The 20,447-nt window shown below is 33.8% G+C and overlaps 1 protein-coding gene across 5 annotated transcripts; it reads right to left on the reverse strand.

The window, feature by feature from the left end:
- Nucleotides 1–7,896: 7,896 nt before the first annotated feature.
- Nucleotides 7,897–19,509, reverse strand: LOC114304211 (uncharacterized). 5 transcript variants are annotated; one of them, XM_082880282.1, is made up of 6 exons: nt 17,416–19,509; nt 15,659–15,712; nt 15,405–15,575; nt 9,504–9,680; nt 8,943–9,044; nt 7,897–8,688 (listed from the first exon to the last, which is right to left on the reverse strand). In XM_082880282.1, the coding sequence occupies exon 1, from the start codon at nt 19,348–19,350 to the stop codon at nt 17,470–17,472; it is 1,881 nt and encodes a 626-aa protein (XP_082736408.1). In that variant the 5' UTR covers nt 19,351–19,509; the 3' UTR covers nt 7,897–8,688; nt 8,943–9,044; nt 9,504–9,680; nt 15,405–15,575; nt 15,659–15,712; nt 17,416–17,469. The 5 variants fall into 5 exon arrangements, 4 of the variants coding, with proteins under 4 accessions (XP_082736408.1, XP_082736406.1, XP_082736407.1 ...); XR_014336651.1 differs by lacking the exon at nt 7,897–8,688 and having other exon boundaries at nt 8,754–9,044; nt 15,659–15,946; nt 19,272–19,482; XM_082880280.1 differs by lacking the exon at nt 7,897–8,688 and having other exon boundaries at nt 8,754–9,044.
- Between the last annotated feature and the right edge of the window lie 938 nt (nt 19,510–20,447).

Consider the following 20,447-nt stretch of genomic DNA (forward strand, 5'->3'; position numbering starts at 1 on the left):
AATGACCATTTTGCAATTTTTCCGACCATTTCTTCTTCCTATCAGCATGACTACATTCTACAACTTTTCATCATTAAATTCTACCTGAACATATTTTTAGTGAGTGATGATATATAAACATAAATTTTATATAAAATTTTCAAACACAATGATATAACTTAACGGTGACTTTTCACTTTAAAACAAAACAATCATAAGTATGATTTACAACATCACTATCACAACATTTTTATGATATTTTTTTGTAAAAAATTTTATTTATGAATAGAATTTTTCATTTTTATTTTCACAATTATTTTTCTTTCTCATCTATTCACCGATATTTATTACAATATTACCAAATACCGTCATTCATATTTATTAGAGTATTGCTGAATTTTTGTGTTTAGTGAATTTTTAAAAAAAATATACAAAATATTATACTTCTTAAGGATATCTAAATTAGGTGTATCTAAAAAATAAAAATGTGTTTAAAATATTAAAACAATTCAATAAAAATAAAAATAAAAAACACAACAAATAAAAAAAATTCATTTTTTTTTGTGTGAATTAAACCAAAGAAGATGATTGCTATTTCTCTTGAAATAACATGAACAAAATATCAATATTATTTTATTATTTTATATGTACAAAGACTAAAGGATAAATATGTCATTTTAATCTGATAAGGAAGTAAGTGTAATTTTTTTAACGTGAAGAAAAAATTGTATTAAGTAAAAACTTCAGGGGGTGTCAATATAATTTACCCAAGTTACAATTAAAACTTTTTTTTTTATATGTATTTAAGACTTTTAGTTATGAGTCCAGATTCTCTAAAGTAATTTTAAAAAAAATTTATATGACTAGTATTTAATTGTATAAAAATTGAAGATATAGTAGTCAAAATTTGGAAGTGTAACAAGTATACAAATAATCACTCTAACATCATTTTCAAAAAATGAATAAACTCAAAACAATCTCCCGTTTTGAACTACTAGGCTAATGACAATGAACCAAAATTTCTTGCATAATTTCCAAAAGCTCACCACCCCAATTATTTCACCAACCAAGCTAAAGGGCAATATAGAAAATTTAAAAACAAGCTAAGGGCAAAATAGGCAATCCAAGACAAGCCTTCTCAACCAAAGCAACCAAAATTTCTTACATAATTTCCAAAAGGCAAGTTGTTTCACCAACCAAGCTAAAGGGCAAAATAACAAATTTCAAAACAAGATAAGGGCATTAATTGGAAGAAAAAAAAATAAACCACAAGCAGGAAAGAGATTCTCATAGATATACTAGTTGCGAGGTGTCGTGCTATGCACGATAGCCTATGTATGCCCATGGTTCAAGCAACATCAAATTGCTTCATTTGAAATTTACATACATTCAAATCCTTAATCTTTGATCACTAATTACTAATGTTACCTTATTGTGCATTACTTGTAGTTTGTTGTTTTGTACATTCCGCAATAACTGTGAGCACTATGGATGGAACTTTAGGGTCCCTACACAACAAATAGAAAGAAAATAAACAAGCAAAAGAATAAAAATAATTCAACTACAAAGACAGGTTAAAAGAGAGAGAACAAGGTATAGAAGTATTTTTGGGGTCTTAGATTAACATAAAATAATTGATTAGATGAACTATAGAACTGGTTCTGAAAAGTTCATCTCCAGATATTCAGCCATACTTAAACTTTGGCTTTTACAAATTTCATCCAAAGCTGTAAGTAAAAACATAATTGTTAAAACTATTTTATCATTCATTTTCCTCCCAAAATATGAATTTTTTGAATCATCTAAATCATTTTATCTCATTGAATTATTATTAGAAATCTATCCACAATACCAAAGAAGCAACAATGTTAATGTCCAACAAATAGAACAATAAAATATATAATCAAAGTTTTGAAGGCTATTAATAGTGTTATGTATCTATCATGTGTTACCTACCATTCTACAAGCATTGAAAATGCAAGCAACCGGCAATTTTTATTTTTTATTTTTATTATAAAAAATAAATAAATAAATAAATAAAAAGAAGTGTATTCGTGTGATAGTTATCTTTTTATTAATTTCTTTACAAACACAACTAAGATGCTACCATATGATTGTAGCTATTATGTCCCAGAATTCAGAAACACTTATATGGTTCTAGTATTCCAACAGAAAAGTACCGATCACTCAATAGAAAAAGGTTAGCCTATCCCAATATCGCACTCTAGTCCAAACCATTTTATCTTCAAAACAACTTATGAAAGAAATGGCTTTAAAACTTGTTCAACTGCCTTATTTTTCTCATGTTCCTCCCACACTAATAGATCTCCACAATAGTAAGTACTAGTTATATCATTTAGATTTTAAATTTCAAAGGTTTAACATCAATCCAGGAATCCGGTTACGAAATTGAGCTGATATTGAAATTTGAGATGAATAGGCTTTAAAAGACATTCAAAAAATAGTGTATAATTAAAGCAAAAAGAAGCTTATCTTTGGTATCATTTTAATATAATTAATTTGTATAATTTTCCACACTTATAAATCAAGTCTTAGGTCATAACAAATTAAGAATAAAGAAATAAACAAAGATTTATATGTTGCTGTAGAAGCAAACAATCAATAGTTGTATTACTCTACACAGAACAATGTGCCTGAATATATACTGGGAAATAGATAACACCACAAGTAGATCTATGTTTAGCTTTAACTAGGTAAGGCACATAGCAGGCCAAATAAGCAAGAAGGAAGACAAACATGAAAGTGCCAAATTATCAACTGCAAACAAAATCAATGAAGAAGAATGGCACCATTGCCTGTGAAATTTGTTGAAGACAAACCAACTGCTATGAAATGCCAATAATTTCATTCACAAATAGATGTATACATACGTACAAATAGATAGGCAGAAATCTATAAAATCAATGAAAAAACTATAAATATATTTCTTTTTCATACAATTATAATTATTTTCAATAACTACCATATCTATAAATTATATTTTCTTTGAATATGTTTTTCATTCACAAAATTTTATCACTGGGGTTATAGACAAACCTCACTATTACAAAGAAAACAATGCATACCATAAAAAATTTAACAAGGAGGAAATATTAAAAGACACAAGACCACGCATAACAACAATAAATATTAAAACCTAAAGCAAGAGAGCCAAATAAGACGGAAACAAGGAGGTGAAGAAGACAAGATATAGAGAGCAAGAAGTTTCATACCTTATAAAGTGGCAAATAACACCCTATAACTGAGATCTATCTTTGCTCCTCTCGTGTAAATCTCCTCATGCTCTATAATTTTCATTTTCCAAGTGAGACAAATGAATCAAAGCAATGATAAAAAGAAAGCATGAAAATGGACATAAAAAGGTAAGTAAGTACCCTAAAAATTAGCAAATACAAAAAGAGTTTGCGCTATCAATGCAAAAATTAATAAGATCAACATTTACAAACATAAGCATGTCAAAGTGTTGTCCAAGAGTAGAGTGAAGCAAGAAAAAGCTAGGCATCTGCAATGGAGGGTGATGTTTGGGTCAAGGAGAAGAGGAGAAGGAAGGAGGTTCAGAGAGGTGAAGAGGTTCAGAGGCTCAGAGGAGAAGGAAGCAAAGGGGTTTAATTTTAGAGTGTTAACAAAATGTTCAGAGGCTGTCGATGTTCAGAGATGAAGCAAAGGAGGTTCGGTCACGGGTGGTCCTCGACGGCAATGGAGGAGTCTGTGTGTCCGGCAAGTATGGAGGTTGAGTATTTCAAGTGTGTATCAGTGCATCAAGTGTGTACCAGGCGTGGGGCTCAAGAGTGTATCAAGAGTTTGAGTCAGGTGTGGGTGTTCCAAGAGTGAGTAGCTGTGGTTTAGGTGGGTTGTTTTAGTGTGTAGCTGTGGTTTAGAGGGCTAAGTGTATGTTTTTTTTTTATTATTATTATTTAAAATCGTAAGGTTAAAGGGTTGGTTGTAAGAACGCAAGTAACAGTAGTAGGAGTGTGAGTATTTACTCTTCAAATATCTCTCAATACGGTTTTTTTTCTTTGTACCTGTAAATTTTATTTTTTTAATGAAATTTTTCTTTATCGATAAAAAAAAAAAAAAAAAATGCAAGCTTTAATATTCTGATATGATCTTGAGCAGACTTTCAAAGGCTAGAACTTAGAAAATACCAATCACTAAGATGCATAGACAGCGTAAATGTTTATGAGCACAAGGGGCAACCAAATACTATCAATCAACTAGCATACAGAAGTTCTATTGTTTCAGATGAATGCACTATAAATTATAAAAAAAAGAACACCTCTTAGCCTCCGTTTGGGAAGTGGGTTGGCTTTTTGGCTTTTTAGTTTTTTTGGCTATTTTAGCCTGGGCTTAAAAGCTGGTTTGGGAAGGACTTTTTGACTTTTTTGAGTTTTTTTGTAAGAGAAGAATGTAATGATTATGGGTTGGATGTGATGTTTTGTTTGTTATGGCTAAAATAGCCTATTTTGTTTTTTGTGGCTAAAATAGCCAAAAAAGCCTGTAAACCCACTTGCCAAACACAGGCTTAATATAGTCTAAAAAAATAGATTTAGAATTTTAAACAAATAGATGAAATACAAACCAAATCAAATCAAATCAAATCTTAAGTCCTATCAAATGGGATCAGCTAAACAAATAGATGAAATATATATATATACTAGTTAAAAAAGGCCCGTATTATTCGGTATATTTAAGTTTTATATTTTGATAATTTAAAAAAAATATATATTATTCTATAAAATTAAATAGAATAAATCATTAGATATATGATATATAAATTGTATTATAAATAATAGAAATTAGAAAAAAAATATAATAACTCTTACAATTTTGACATAATTATACTTTTTTCCTTTTTTAGTAAGACTAAAATGACTGAAATTATTGCAGATTATGTGAAGACATAAATATAAACAAAATAAAATATACATGTTAGTATAAAATAGATAATAAAAAAATTATTTTACATCTATATGACTAACGAAATACCGATGAAAATTGAGTTAAGTGTTATGTAAATTAAAATTTTAGGATAGTCCAATATAATTATATCAAATTTATATAAGTTAATACATTTTTAAAACTCAAGTGTTTGTTCATGACCACCTGTGCTATTGTCTAAATACATATCAACTTCAAATAGTCACCAAACTAATTATTCAATAATTTTATATTTTATATAAGTGTCTTTTGGGTTACTTCATTTTGTTATTCAATACTTATTCAATGTGGTGAGTTTCATCAGTAGTGTTCAGTTCACTGAAATAAAAGTGAAATGGAATGATCTATTAAAATGTTAATTCTCACATATGATGAAAATGTATTGAAAATGGATTCTTATTCACTATTATAAGAAAATTGTCATTCTATTGGTAGACTATTGAATGATCATTCGACTTTCATTAATTGCGACTTATGATTTTGAAACTTATATATCACCCTTTGAAATTTTTAATTGTATAACAAATGACCTATTTCATTAATTAACTAATGAGGTCATAAATATATTTTTAATTAATAGGTCCGGTTATTTTATTGTTATATAGGAGAGTAATTAGGATTTTTTTTTTTTTGGGTTAAGTTCGGTAATTTGTTACACACCTAATGATATAGAACCAACTCCCTTGTCACATTGTTGGAAAATGTTTGAGACTTTCAAAAGCTCACACAATTTGATCTACAATTATGTGGTATGATATATATAATTTTTTGATTTGTTATACACCCAATAATGTATACCCCAATTCTATTACCATATCATTGTGGGTGACTTTAGGAGTCTTTAGCATTTATTCCGAATTTTGTAAAAAAAAAAAAGAAAAAATTGAAAAATACTTAATCCACCCCTAATAATGTGGAATAGGCCTCACTCCTCACTTCTCATCCTTCCTCACTTTATCTCTCTATATTCTGTCTCTCTTCTACCTCATTAGAGGTCAAAATATGGATGATATATTAACACCACTAAAAAAAATTCATGGTATGTAACTTTTCTTAATAGATAAATATAAAACAAATACAAGATAATTCACTGAGCTAATAAAGAAACAAAAGCAATGTGAACAAAAGTCAAATATGAAACAAATAGAAACAAATAAAACATTCAAAGCAAAAGGATTTTAGTATGACCAAAAAATAAGACTTCGCTAGTTTAAAATTTTTAAATGACAATTTGAAAATAAAAAATTTTAAATTTGAACTTATATTCAATGCGTAATTTTTTAACAACAAACTTTTCAATTTAATAAATGTATCATTTAGTTTTTAGTCTTTAATTTTAAGCATTCTGCATTCAATTTTCAATTTTATATAACATTTAATCATGTTTGTGTGTTTTTTTTATTTTGTCAAAAATTCAACCATACTAAAGTTAAAAAAGAAATTATTTGAAATATAATAAAATCAATTTTAAAAATAAAATGTCACATTCAACAATTAAAACAAGTTAAATGAACAAAATTTGAATAAATTTTGAAATGCGTAAAAGTTTTCAAACTAAACTTGAATAGTTAAATAAACAAAGTTTGAATAAATTTTGAAATTCACAAAAGTTTTCAAACCAAATTTGAATAGTTAAAATGCTAGTAAATGTTACAAGGGTAAATTACACTGACGCCCCTGAGGTTTCTATTTAATACAGATTCTCCCTTCATGTTTGAAAAATTACATTCCCCTCCCTGAGGTTTGTAATCTCATTACAAATTGCCCTTGGATTGCTAATGTCATACTCTGAAATTTTCTAAATGACCATTTTGCCATTTTTCCGACCATTTCTTCTTCCTATCATCATGACTACATTCTATAACTTTCCATCATTAAATTCTACCTGAACATATTCTTATTGAGTGATGATATATAAACATAAATTTTATATAAAATTTTAAAACACAATGATATAACTTAATGGTAACCTTTTACTTTAAAACAAAACACTCATAAACATTATTTATATTTACAACATTACTATCACAACATTTTTATGATATTTTTTTTTGTATAAATTTTTATATATGAATAGAATTTTTCATTTTTATATCCACAATTAATTTTCTTTCTTGTCTATTCACCCATATTTATTACAGTATTACCAAATACCATCATTCATACCATAAAAAATTTAACAAGGAGGAAATATTATAAGACACAAACAAGGAGGTGAAGAAGAGAAGATATAGAGAGCAAGAAGTTTCATACCTTATAAAGTGGCAATTAACACCCTACAACCAAGGTTGTTAAGATCGCAATTCGGATCGTAAGATCGTACGATCTTATGACCCAATATACAGCATTCGATCCAACTCACACTTTGGATCGACTCCATGTCAGGATCGTGGTGGGATCGTAATAGGGTCGTTGGGATCGGTGGGATCGTTTCTGGATCGCGACTCTGTGCGATCCAAATTTGAAGCTATTTTTCGCAACTTAAAAGCAAAATCGGGAGTAAATAGACAGCGAAACAGAGAAGCAAAGCAAGTAGAGAAGCATACCTTGCGATTAGGGCAAATTTCAACGGCAAATTTTTTAATTTGAAGCCACAATCAACCAGGTACGCTTCTTCCTTCTTCTTCGAATCTTCTCTCTCTCTTCGTTGCTTTCTTTGCTGTTTCTTCCTCTCTTCACTACTCTTTTTGCTGTTCTTCTGCCTCTCTCTTCGAATCTTCTCTTCCTCTCTTTCTTCGTTGCTCAGTTCTCTTTCTTTCTCTTCACTGAGCTGCTTCCCTTCTTTTTTTGAGCTGCTCTCATTTTGTGGTTCAAATCAAACTCTTTTTTTCTTTTTTTCTTTTTTTTCTGTAAAATATATATTAGTGTATATTATATATATTTATTGTTCCTTTTTCTTTTTTTTTCTCATTTTGTTCTCGTTATATATATGTTTATGTTTATGTTTATGTTTTTTGTTTTCTTTTTTTTTCTGTCTTTTTTTTTTTTGTTCTCTTTTTTCTGTAAAAATAATCGAACTCTTTGCTGTTTTTTGTTCTCTTTTTTTTTTTTTTTTTGTTCTCTATATATTAATTGTTCTCATTTTTTTCTGTAAAATATATATTTTGTTCTCTTTAAAATATATATCAGGACACCAACTTATACACTTGTGTATTCAACTCTCTTCCTTTATGCTCCTCCAGTCTCCTATTTATGCACTTGTGTATTCAACTCTCTTCCTTCATGCACTGCTGTTCTTCTTTATTTATTGTTCCTTAATCTTTTAATTTTCACAATTTGCATTGTTGCACACAATGGCAGCCTCTAGTTCAAAAAGATGAAGGAAGAGGAAAAATGCTGCTGGTCACAGATAATTTCGGCGACCATTATGACTTTATTTAGTCTTTTATTTGTTCTTCCTTTATTTAGTTTGACTTGTTTTCATTAAAAAACAATGACAATGGTGTGTAAGTGTTGGTATTTGTTTTTATTACGTTTTTCACTTCTTTTTTTGGAAAAATATGTTTGAATGGTACCTTGAATTGCTATATTTCTTTTTTTGGGACTTATTCTATATATATATATATATTGATAGTATTACTTAATCATATAAAAATTATTGCATTTTTTTATCATTTTAGTAGGATCTTACGATCCTACGATCCGATCCGACAGATCTCCAAAAACGATCCTATATAGGATCTCGATCTTAACAACCTTGCCTGTAACTGAGATCTCTCTTTGTTCCTCTCATGTAAATCTGCTCATGCTCTGTAATTTTCATTTTCCATGTGAGACAAATGAATCAAAGCAATGATAAAAAGAAAGCATGAAAATGGACATAAAAAGGTGAGTAAGTACCCTAAAAATTAGCAAATACAAAAAGTGTTTGAGCTATCAATACAAAAATTAATAAGATCAACATTTACAAACATAACATTTACAAACATAAGCATGTCAACGGGCAATAAAGATACACAATATGCGTGCACACAAACACATATGAGAATGAAACATAAACTGACTTCTTGGTAGGTTTGCAGATGGCTTTGGTGGCAATGGAGTTGTGGACTTTCTGGTCCTCTTCCTCTTCGATGGAGTCGACAGTTAATCTGACGCATCAATATCTGGAAGAAATAAAAGGAGAACAAAGTTTAAGATGTATGATAACAGAATGTATCTTAGAGAATTTCCACATGAATTGTCTGCAACTATAAGGGATTAATTTCAACATTTTTTACAATGTGCACTTTTGCATATTTATTGCACCGTTACAAAGCGAATAAAGCACATAAATACATTGCCTTGGGAATAAATTTTTTAAAATGGATTAGCCAAGCTTGATAAACTCAATTTAAATTTTGTCAAAATAATTTCAAATGTCAGCATGTATATAGCCTTACAGATTAAAAATTCAGTGAAAACTTTAAATTCATATGAATATTTGTCAATGAATAGGACAAAATAAAGATGATATAATAATCTTAATACTTCCACAAACTTAAATAAACTACTGTAAATGGCCTTAGCCAAAAAAAGACGGAAAGAAACGTAGTCATATAGCTCAAATCCTAGAACAGAACTACCTGAAAGAAAGAACACAAGTTGTCTTGCACTCGCTTCCACTTGACTGAGCTTCAGCAAAATAGAGTAACAAGAACACCAACACAAACAACTACCTTGAGGCTTTTTTAAAGTACCAAAAAAAAGCAGCCAGATGAATAAGCTATACTACAACCATAGCCATAGGCTCCAAACTCCACCTGCTTCCACCATATAACCAAAGAATCATAATAAGTTATACATCCAACTTTCTTAAATAGTCTAAGAGAATGTAAAAAAAGACCAACAAATTTCACTAATTGAATTCACATTTAAGGACATCTGACTACCAGTTTCGCAATCACACGTGGCTATAATTTTCTGATACATCTCATGATGCAACTTTGAAGGGTGGTAAAATTAAACACAAAGAAAATTACCATAACCTTAATAAACTAACTGTTGTGGTCCAAATTTGAACATTTCAAACCTTCAGATGGAAAGGATTATTGAAAATTATTAGTTGCATGTGCTGAATTCCAGCAATAGAAACGAAAATCATAAATAAATTAATTAATTAAAAAAAAAAACACACACACACACACACACACACAATTGAAAAATAAGACAGGGTACATGTTAAATCCACAAACTAAACCCTTAAAGCATAAAAAATAATTAATTAATTAATTACCTCAATGCAAAGAAAACTGGCTTTGGTGGTAACGAATTCTGGGACTTTCTTTTCCTCTCCCTCATAGTCGAGAAGCTCTTCATTTTTGTTTCGCGTAATAGACGGATCAAAAAAAGTAAATTTAAGTGTTTCATTAGGGTTTCAAATTCAAACAAAGCATGAAGCCCAAAGTTTTGAGAAAAAGGTTGTTCGCCTTTGAATTTGTAAGAAGATTGGGTGGAATTAGGGTTAAGCTTTGAAGGGTCTGGTTATCCCATTCCTTCTCGCTTCCATGCTTTGTTTGACAATACATCTACCTGTGATGTGAGATGGGAAGAGATAGATGAAATAGCTGAGAGATTTGGGATGAGCTCGCCTAGCAAGAAAGGCCCAGCGAGATTTGGGATTTGATCGATTAGCATGAGAAATGGAAGAGATTATGAGAGGAAGATGAGAACAAAGAATGGGTTTGAAAGAGAAGCATGGGAACAGAGTCAGCCGACATTGGAAGTTTCTTGGAAGTAGACGTGTGATAGACGTAGGATTTGTCAATGAATACATCCTAACCATCCAAATAAATTACTTGTATCTCATAGACAATTGTGATATTTGACTTTTAAATTCTTCCACAATTTACATGGACAACTCATGTCCACACAATAATCAAAGAACAATGCTTTCACTACGGATATGAATTTACCAAACAATCCAACACCTCATAAAACAAAGTGGAGTGTTATAGAGAAAACTCAGGGGGCAAAACCGGGAAAAAAAATGAGAGCCATGGTTTACTGTAGCACTATCAACTCCCTCTTATTATATAAGTGTATAGAGATATATTTTTTGAGTTTTATTATTGGTTAGATAAGAAAATAAATGGATAAAATATTGCACATCCAGTAAGAAGAATTGGTGTAAATTACAAGGATGCAGATGTATAAAAAACTCACAGGCACCAATCAGCTTCTTAACAGATAGATGGTTTCCCACTTCATTGAAATCAACCATGCAACAACTTAGTTGATGGGAATACTACATACATAGAATGTCAATAAATATCAACAGAATGATATGGAAATACTACAGTATATGAATTGTTTAGAAGAAAAGGAACATTCGTAAATTCATTAGATTATATGAATTGAAATTTATTCTCTGTTCTTACCTGCAGAGAGAGAAATCAAATTTCTAAATACATAGACTTGATTCTTATTATGTTACTTGTTTTCATTTTTCTTTATCTTTTTCTAATATTTTTCCTTGTAATGTTGAAGTTGTTCAAAGATGCAGTTTGTATAGCCTTGCAACTCCAGATCACCATAATGGCTATAGATAATCTACTTGGGTTAATTCAAAGCATTTTTCAAGCTCCAATATTTCGATCTGATCTTGAAGAGACTCCCAGGAATAGAACTTAGAAACTACCAATCATAAAGATGTATGAACAAATGCTAACAATAGACTAGCATACAAGAGTCTTATTGTTCCAGATGAATGCACAGTAAGGACAAGGAGAAAGCCAAAATGAACATAGAACAAATTCACAAGATATCCATTAAACAATAATAAAACAAGACTCGTACTATAGTTTTGTTAAAAAAACCTACCAAAACCAACCACTACACCTACTCCACCCACTTCACCTACTACCAAAACCTACCACTACACCTACTCCACCCACTTCACCTACTCCACCTACTACTCCACCTTCTACATACCTACCTCCTCTAATCTTCTATATATAGGACTCATTGTAAACATAAATATATAATCAATTAATAATACAATTCTCTATTTCTCTTTATACATTAAATTTCTTCATGGTATCAGAGCCATAAGATTTAGGCCCGTATTTTGTTTTCTCACCGGCGGGCAGCCGGCCGGCAACCTTGCCTTCGCTGCCCGCTGGAATTTTGTACACATACCTTCACTTTCCTGCATCTTCCAACTTTCTTACAACTGTTGTCCCATAGCTGGGCTTCATATCTACCAGTCCATCTATGCCTTGTGACACCTCTATACTGTGAAGTCCTCTGTCCAAATGTATCAATGGACTTCCTATGGCCAACCTACTTCTGATCAAGCTTCTCAGCCCTCTTTTCTTCCCCTCCTTGAATGGTGTTTGGTACACCTCATGGCCTCTAAATGCATAGTAATCTGAGTATTGCTGGGCTTGAATCTGCTGTTGTTGACTATTGTTGGTCTCATGATCTGGGTTGTGGTGGTAGTACATGCTCTCTTCTTACATGAGAAGGTGCGTCACTGTCGGAATACGGGCTGCCGCCTCTGGCCCCTTAAGCTTCCGCTGCTTCTGCCCTACTCTTGCTGGCGGCGCCGCACCTGCGCTGAAGGTTGCCCAATTTAGGCGGAAAGTTTGCTCGGTATTTGGCATTGTAGTACCATTGAAGCTCTGCAGAACTTTCTCAGCTGCTGCGTGAGAAAGGAACTCAATAAACCCATATCCCTCTGACTGACCAGTCTGCTTACTGCGAATAACCTTGACAGAGTTAACCTCGCCAGTGTGAGCAAAGCAGGTGTTGATGTAACCTTCGTCCATCCATTGTTGAAGATCCCCAATCCAGATCGTCCTATTCTCATCACTCGAACCTTGAATCTGCTGTTGTTGCTGTTGATGATGTATCTGTTGTTGCTGTTGAATCTGCTGCTGCTGCATCCACAGCTGCTGTTGCTGCTGTTGATTCAGATCAGCACCGTTGGTTGTCGATGGCATCATCTTCACAGCCTCAATCTCTCTCCTCGAAATCACAGTGAATTGAAATTCGGCAACAAATGGTAGAGAGAGAGTGTGGTTGGGGAGAGAGAGTGGTAGTGGTACTGTTTTTGTGCGAAGGGACAGAAATCATCACATTTCTCACTTTTTTCTTTTATTTTGTCCTCCACTTTACACCTCACATGCCTTCTCTCTGTCTAAACAATAATTTTCCACCACCCAACTTTCTTTTAATTTTATTTTCTTTTCTTTTATTTTATCACCCACTCACTTCTTATGATGAAAACACAATGGACCCAACTTCATGCCAGCCACATGGGCCTGTCCCTCCACCAATGCTCTCATCCTTTTCCTTTTTCATATATATATTTATTTCGCCAACCAATACCACTTTTTTTTTAATTCCTTAATTTATTTTAATAACATGAGTGGCCTTCCTTTTTCCACCCTCTCCCTCTACACAATATTTTTGTACCACCGCCCACTCCATGATACCCATATTAATATCATTATTATTATTATTATTATTTTCACAAAAAAAAAAATAATAATAATAATAATAAAAATAAAAATAAAAATAAAAATAAAAATTCATTCCAGTTGATTTTTCTGCATTACCACACCTACCATTCGAGTTTGCCAAACACACTTATTTTATTCATGTCAGGATCAACCCCGATCACAATTTTACACAAAACAAAAAAAAAAAAAAAAAACAAACCACCACAACACACCCAACACCCACAGTGGGATTTTTCTTCTCTACTCTGCTGCAGGTCTCTTCTTCTTACCTCCGTCCTGGACGGCCCTTACCGGTGTTGCCTCCGTGTTTCCCACGCCACCGAGCACATTCACTCCCCCCTGCTCCTCCACTGCAGCATATGGCGGACCTTCAAATCGAAACATAACGGTGGCCTTCCGCTTCAGCTCCTTATTTTCCGCCTTTAGCACACTTATCTCTGCTCGCACATCCTTATACATGCGTTGGAGCAGAGCCAGTTGGGCGTTTAACTGCTGCACCTCATTTGTCCTACTCTGAAGCCGGTGCGACAAGTTTGTGACCGCCGTCATGGTCTCCACGCATGACTTCAATGTATACTGATTGGCTTCAATATCCGTTTGCACTGCCATTTTTTGCTCCACAGACCGCATCGGAAAGTTCAACGAAGCAAAGCCCGAGGTGTTTGGTTGAGGTTCACTGGCCACCGCACCAGTTATCTCTCTTGTTGACTCGTTGAGGTCGGGAAAGAGAGTGAGCAGACCACGGGAAGACGAAGCCATTTTCTGGGCAACAAAGTGTTACAGAGTATCTCTCTCAGCAAAGGAAGAGTTTTTCAGAGGATTTTCAGAAGTTTTTTGTCTGCCTCAGCCTCAGCCTCCGTCTTGGTTAAATAGCCAAGGCAGACACGCGCATCATGCGCCGCTCGGCGTTCGACGACAACATGGGCGCGCCTTTTGATGGCACGCCTTTTTATGGATTGGGCACGCCTTTTGATGGCACGCCTTTTGAAAGATTGGGCACACCTTTTGAGGGTGCGACTTTTTAGGGGTCCGACAAGACTCTGTAAACTGTCCCGACATTGATTCCGATTAGCTTGTACATCGGTCCGGTGTGACCTCGTCACCTGTTCAGACTTTATCTGCTACAACGGTATGACACCACCATACAGTGTCCTCTACAACGTTATGACACCACCATACAGTGTCCTCTACCACGTTATGACACCACCATATAGTGTCTTCACCAACGGTCTGACACGACCATACAGTGTCTCCTATCCTCCTTTATTTTATGTATTTTCTTGTTTTGTTACTCTCTCCAAACTCAAGTTGGTTAGTTCCTATCCCCCTTGAGTTTGCGGGGGGCTGTTAAAAAAACCTACCAAAACCAACCACTACACCTACTCCACCCACTTCACCTACTACCAAAACCTACCACTACACCTACTCCACCCACTTCACCTACTCCAGCTACTACTCCACCTACTACATACCTACCTCCTCTAATCTTCTATATATAGGACTCATTGTAAACATAAATATATAATCAATTAATAATACAATTCTCTATTTCTCTTTATACATTAAACAATAATAAAACAAGACTCGTACTATAGTTTCAAATATATATCTATGTACACATGCATATAGATTTAGGAATTCAAACAAATAGATGAAACAAAGCTTTTCCGAGTTTGTGATGGATGGCTTCGGCTGATAAATTGAGTGAGACATTCAGGGCATATTTGTCTTCTCAAAATTTATTGAATTTGATGATAAAAATAAATTTTATATAACATTATGACTACAAGCAAAATAGTTATAAAAAAAAAAAAAAAAATGCTTTCTGTTAACACAGCAGTGTCTTAAGTCATTTCAAAAATCACAAGGGCTGAATTTGAAATTGTCAGAAACCTCAAGGGAGGTTAGTGTATGTGTAAATTTACTCAAATAAAAATAAGAATAATTTGATGCTTGTGGTGCTGAAAAAGGCTGCTACCCTTGGGATGTAATGATGAGGAATTAAGCTTAGACACTTGCCTTGTATGAGGAAACAAACAGCAAAGATTAAGCTCCTGCAGTTGCAGGGAATTCAAAAATTCTTTGATTGCACAACGAATTCTTCCCAGTCCAAGATGATACAGCCTTTAAAACTCCATCGAAGATTTGAATAATCTCCATAATCAGCACCTGGGTCCTTTAACAAAGTCTCTGCACCATTATTAGAATGAGGGTGCAAATTAAAACTAGATCGATGAGTCCAAACCTGATCCTTAAGGACCCGTTCACTTTACCTTTTTAGAGCATGCTGATACTCTAGTTGATGAAATCAATTACCGGTACATGACCTTCAATTGGAGCAAAAACATGAATGACCTTCTGATAGTCATCACAATCAACACAAGAATATATAGCGTGCTAATAAATACCAATAGAATAATATAAAAATAATATCGTATTCAAAATAGCTTAGAAGAAAAGGAACAATTGTCAATTCAACAGGAATTTTCAGGTGCCATTGAATTATGTCAGCACCGAGGTATGTAAGTGGGGTTGCTTAGCGCGGCAGCTGCGATATGAACCTTCAAAAGAGGGGAATCAAAAATTTTGACAAGGTGAGAGAATTATGAGGCATTATGCACAAGATACATAAACGAAAATTATAAATCAACAATAGGCATTCGAACAAGGGGAGAATTGCCTAACCCACTACGGGGAAGAGTATCAACTTCTGAATGGTTTATTCATTGATCTTTTTATTTTTATTTTTATTTTCTTCCATTTAACAATGACAATCTTATCTATGATGTAAAGCCTCTCAAGCTTTGTAGAAATATCATAGAGCACAAAGACCAACCATTATTGTAATTTGCAACCAATTTAGCATACAACAACAGTTATGCCTCTTCCAACACCACATTAAGAGATATTTAATCTTCTACACTACTAAGAAAGAAATCTCCAAAAAAACCACTGGCTGTCATTTGTCCTTGTAGACACAAATTTTAAAACATGAAGTGTTTCAACACATTTCAAAATTTTATGTTACAAATGTCCACTGTTTAGTTTTTTGACTAAACAGTGTTGATTATTTGAATAGCAGGTTCTTATTTCCGATCTGTATTTCAGATCGTTAATTACACATTTTATACAAATGAAACCTCCGATTAATGAAGAACAAAATAAACAACAAAAGACAATTTAAAAAAATATATATATATATTTTATTGAGATTGTTATGGGTTTTGAACCCTCGAATACAAAATACAGTTTGGGTTTGGAACCCTTTACCAATTCATCGCCATTAGCGTAGGCTCTTGGGTTCTCTAGGCTTTTCTTCTTCTTTTTTGTAACGATTTGTTCAGCTCTCAATTTTTTTCTCTCTCTGATCTTTTCACTTTTGATTTTCTTCATCCCCCGTCTTGTGTGATAGTCCTCATATTTATGGAGGGCCATCGAGTGACAAGAATGCTTCATCTTCAATTTGAATTTCAAATTGAATGATAGCGCCATTTGAATTTTGAATAATAGCGCTATCTGATTAATCGTTTATCTGATTAACCGGATTGATCTTTGGAGTTTCATCTTGTGTGGTGTCCTTGCTGTAGGCTCTACAGGTGTCATCTTTCGTAAGCTCCACGTGTCACTTGAGCATCTTGAATAACGTCGTTGAGATACAACGTCGTTTTATTTATGTACTTCAACGGATCATGTTGATCTTTTTCAGGACCTGATTACCTATAACCCTTCTATCATAGGCTCTATACGTGTCATAAATTTAGTCGAAATTTATGTGCCAACAGTCCTAAATTCCTAAAAAATGACCACTTGTACATAATTCAGTGGGGACTGAAAAAGAATCTACTTGAATCTGTAACATGTGAATTAAAATACTGCAAAGAGAGAGAGGTAACAATTAGTCTACAAGAATCTACAACATGTGAAAATAATGTTGCAAAGTCATGTAGCCACAAGTCCAAAATAGTTGATGGAGAAGTATAAGCCCATGTCAATATATAACAAAAAAAAGAAAAAAAAAAAGGAGCTTCACCTAATAATATATATTATAATATGTGTGTAGCTTTGTCTTCACAGCTTAAGCACTTTACTCAATCTCTTGCATTCCATGACTATCCTTGGGCATGAACTTCTTTATCACTTCTTGGAGAGCAGGATCTTGTCCTTTAGTTGAGAGTATATCTATGATCAAGGAAGAATTGGATGCATCTACCGAAAAACCCCTTTGAACCATTTCCTCAACGAGTATTAATGCCTCATAGCACTTGTGTTGTCCAATAAATCCTCGGATAATAGTGTTGTAAGTGACATCATCTGCCAAGCAACAATTTTTTTCCATTTTAACAAACAACTCTTTAGCTTCATGTAGTAGGCCTTCTTCACAAAGACCTTGTATCATCATATTGTATGTCTTAACATTAGGATCTAATCCCTTGGAAGAAAGGTTACTAAAAAGAGCCCTTGAAGTATCAAGCTTTTTATCCTTGAAAAATGCATCAATGAGAATACTGTACATAACAATATTAAGATCTAAACCATTCCTTTCCATCATGTGGAATAATGACAATGCTTCAAAAATATGCCCATTTTTGCACAACCCATCCAATAAGATACCATAAGTTTGAGAATCTGGAATTATGCCTACAACTTGCATATCATTAAAAAGTTTTTGAGCAGCTCCACATCTACCTGTTTGAAACAAACCCCGTAACACAACACTGAAAGTTCCATTGTCAGGTTTCAACCCCCTTCGATGCAATTCTCGAAAGAGATGCAAGGCCTCATCTATTTTCATTTTCTTGCAATATCCATTGATTAGAATGGTATAGCTAAAAACATTAGGGTGAAGGCCCCTCTCCACCATGGTATTCAACACTCTGATTGCTTCATCCATTTGGCATTGCAAACAATATCCATCCATTAGACTAGTATATGTGACTACATCAGGATCCACACCTCTATGTATCATGACTTCAAGTACCCCCTCTGCCTCTTTCATCTTCCCTTCCTTGGTACATGCATCTAGCAACACACTATACGTATGAACATCCGGAGCAATACCACTATCCAACATTTCTATAAACATTCCGGTAGCCTCCTTCCACCGGCCAAAATTACATAGGCCATGAATCAAAGAGGTATAAGTGACAACATCTTGATGAATGCCTTGTTCATTCATCTCAGAAAAGAGTTTCATAGCATCATCCACCATTCTATCCTTGCAAAGACTGTCAATGACCGTGTTATACACTACCGTGTTAGGTTTGCAACTTCCCTCTTCCATTATCCTAAGCAAACTAACAGCCCTGATAGTGTTCCCCGTTCTGCAGAGCCCATTAACAATGGTTCCATACATAACCACGTTGGGTTCAATTTCTCTCATTCTCATTAATTTCTTAAATAACTCTACAGCTTCAGGGGTTTTATCATCCAAAATAAGTCCATTTAACAGAGTCGTGAAGGTAACTACATTGGGTGTATGACCGCGTTTGAAGAGGGTACCCAAAAGAGAGAACCCAAAATGGACTAGCTTCAGGCGGCAACAACAGTTAATAGCAATGTTGAAGGTGAAGATATCGACCTGAATGCCTCGAAAATGCAATTTCCCAATAAGAGGAAGAGCGATGTCGTAATGACCCAATTTCAAAAGAGGACCTAAAGCTTTGTTGAAATGAGAAATGGGGGGCAAAGGTCGCATTTGGATCATGCGATTGAACGAATTTACAGCGTCTTGGAGATCATTGCATCGCAGTGTGGGTAAAGTTTTAGGTTGATTCGTTATTAAAGCAGCAGCAGGAGGAGAACTAGGGCTTGGGGTAGTAGAGAGAGAACGAAACAAAACAAACAGGAATGAAGAGGGATGATAAATTAGAGAGGGAAATATTCTACCTTTTTGACAATTATGATCAGCAATTCTTCTTCTTCTTCGTCCAATAATGGAAGAAACAGAAACTCTTCTTCTTGACATCTTCTTCAAGCTCTGTGCGTGAGTGGAGAGAAAGAGAGAAATACAATTACAGACTGGATTTGGGACTCACTGAAGAAGACTCCTCTGGAAATAGATTGGGTATCAATTGATGATCAATTTTAAAATAGCTTTACGATGAGTAGTAATTATTTTGTCATCTTAAGCCTCGCCAATCCTTCCATCAATTTTTTTTATTAAATTTGAATAAAAATTTAATAAAAAATTTAGATTAGTTTGTCAGAATTATGATTTGAAAAACAAAAATTTTCAAATTACTCTTCAAAATTAATAACCAAACACACAATTTAAAATTATTTAAAATTCAATTTAAAAATTAATTTTAAAATTTATAATTAAACACATAATTTAAAACTCTTTTAATGATATAATATTAAAAATAGTTAGGGGTAGGATTGTAAAATTATTGTTATAAAAAAATATTTAAAAAAATAAGGGTGAATTACACTAAGGTCAAAATTGGCATCCTTAAAATAATGAGCTGTGATTGGGAGCCCGAATGTGGGAGCCCCGAATGCCCCTAATATACAAAACGTCGTCGTTTTTGTATTTTTTTTTTTTTTTTTTCAACAGAAGAAGGAAGAAGGCGAAGAAGAGAAGGAGGGGAGAGAGGAAGAGAAGGAGGGGAGGGGGCCATCAAATTCTGGGCTGAGGCAGGGGGCGGAGGAGGAGGCGAGGGCGGCGAGGTAGAGGCGGAGCTGCGACGGCGGGGCTGCTGCGACGAGCTGGAGCTGTTGCGACGAGCGATGGCGGGCGACGTTCGAGCGGCTGCGACGGCGGGCAATAAGGCGACGAGCTGCGGTCCTCTCTTCTCTCTCTTTCTCTCCCTCTCTTTCTCTTTCTCTCCCTCTCCCTCTCCCTCTCCCTCTCCCTCAGTCTCAGCCTCACCTGTTTCAGACTGGAGGAAGAAAAAAAAAAGATTGAATTGGTGAAACGACGTCGTTTCACCAATTCGGGGCATTCGGGGGAGCCTCATTCGGGGCATAAATCTTTTCTCTAAAATAATCTATCTTTTTATCTTTTTTCCATCACATCACCTCTCTACTTTTTTGCACATCTTTTCGTAAAAAGATAAAAAG

This window comes from Camellia sinensis, chromosome 7 (assembly GCF_055761805.1).
Source record: "Camellia sinensis isolate YWXY chromosome 7, ASM5576180v1, whole genome shotgun sequence".
Lineage (NCBI taxonomy): Eukaryota > Viridiplantae > Streptophyta > Magnoliopsida > Ericales > Theaceae > Camellia > Camellia sinensis.

What these genes read in the sequence shown, in the direction of transcription:
- LOC114304211 (XM_082880282.1), bottom strand. Translation starts at nt 19,350, where the DNA reads ATGTCAAGAAGAAGAGTTTCTGTTTCTTCCATTATTGGACGAAGAAGA.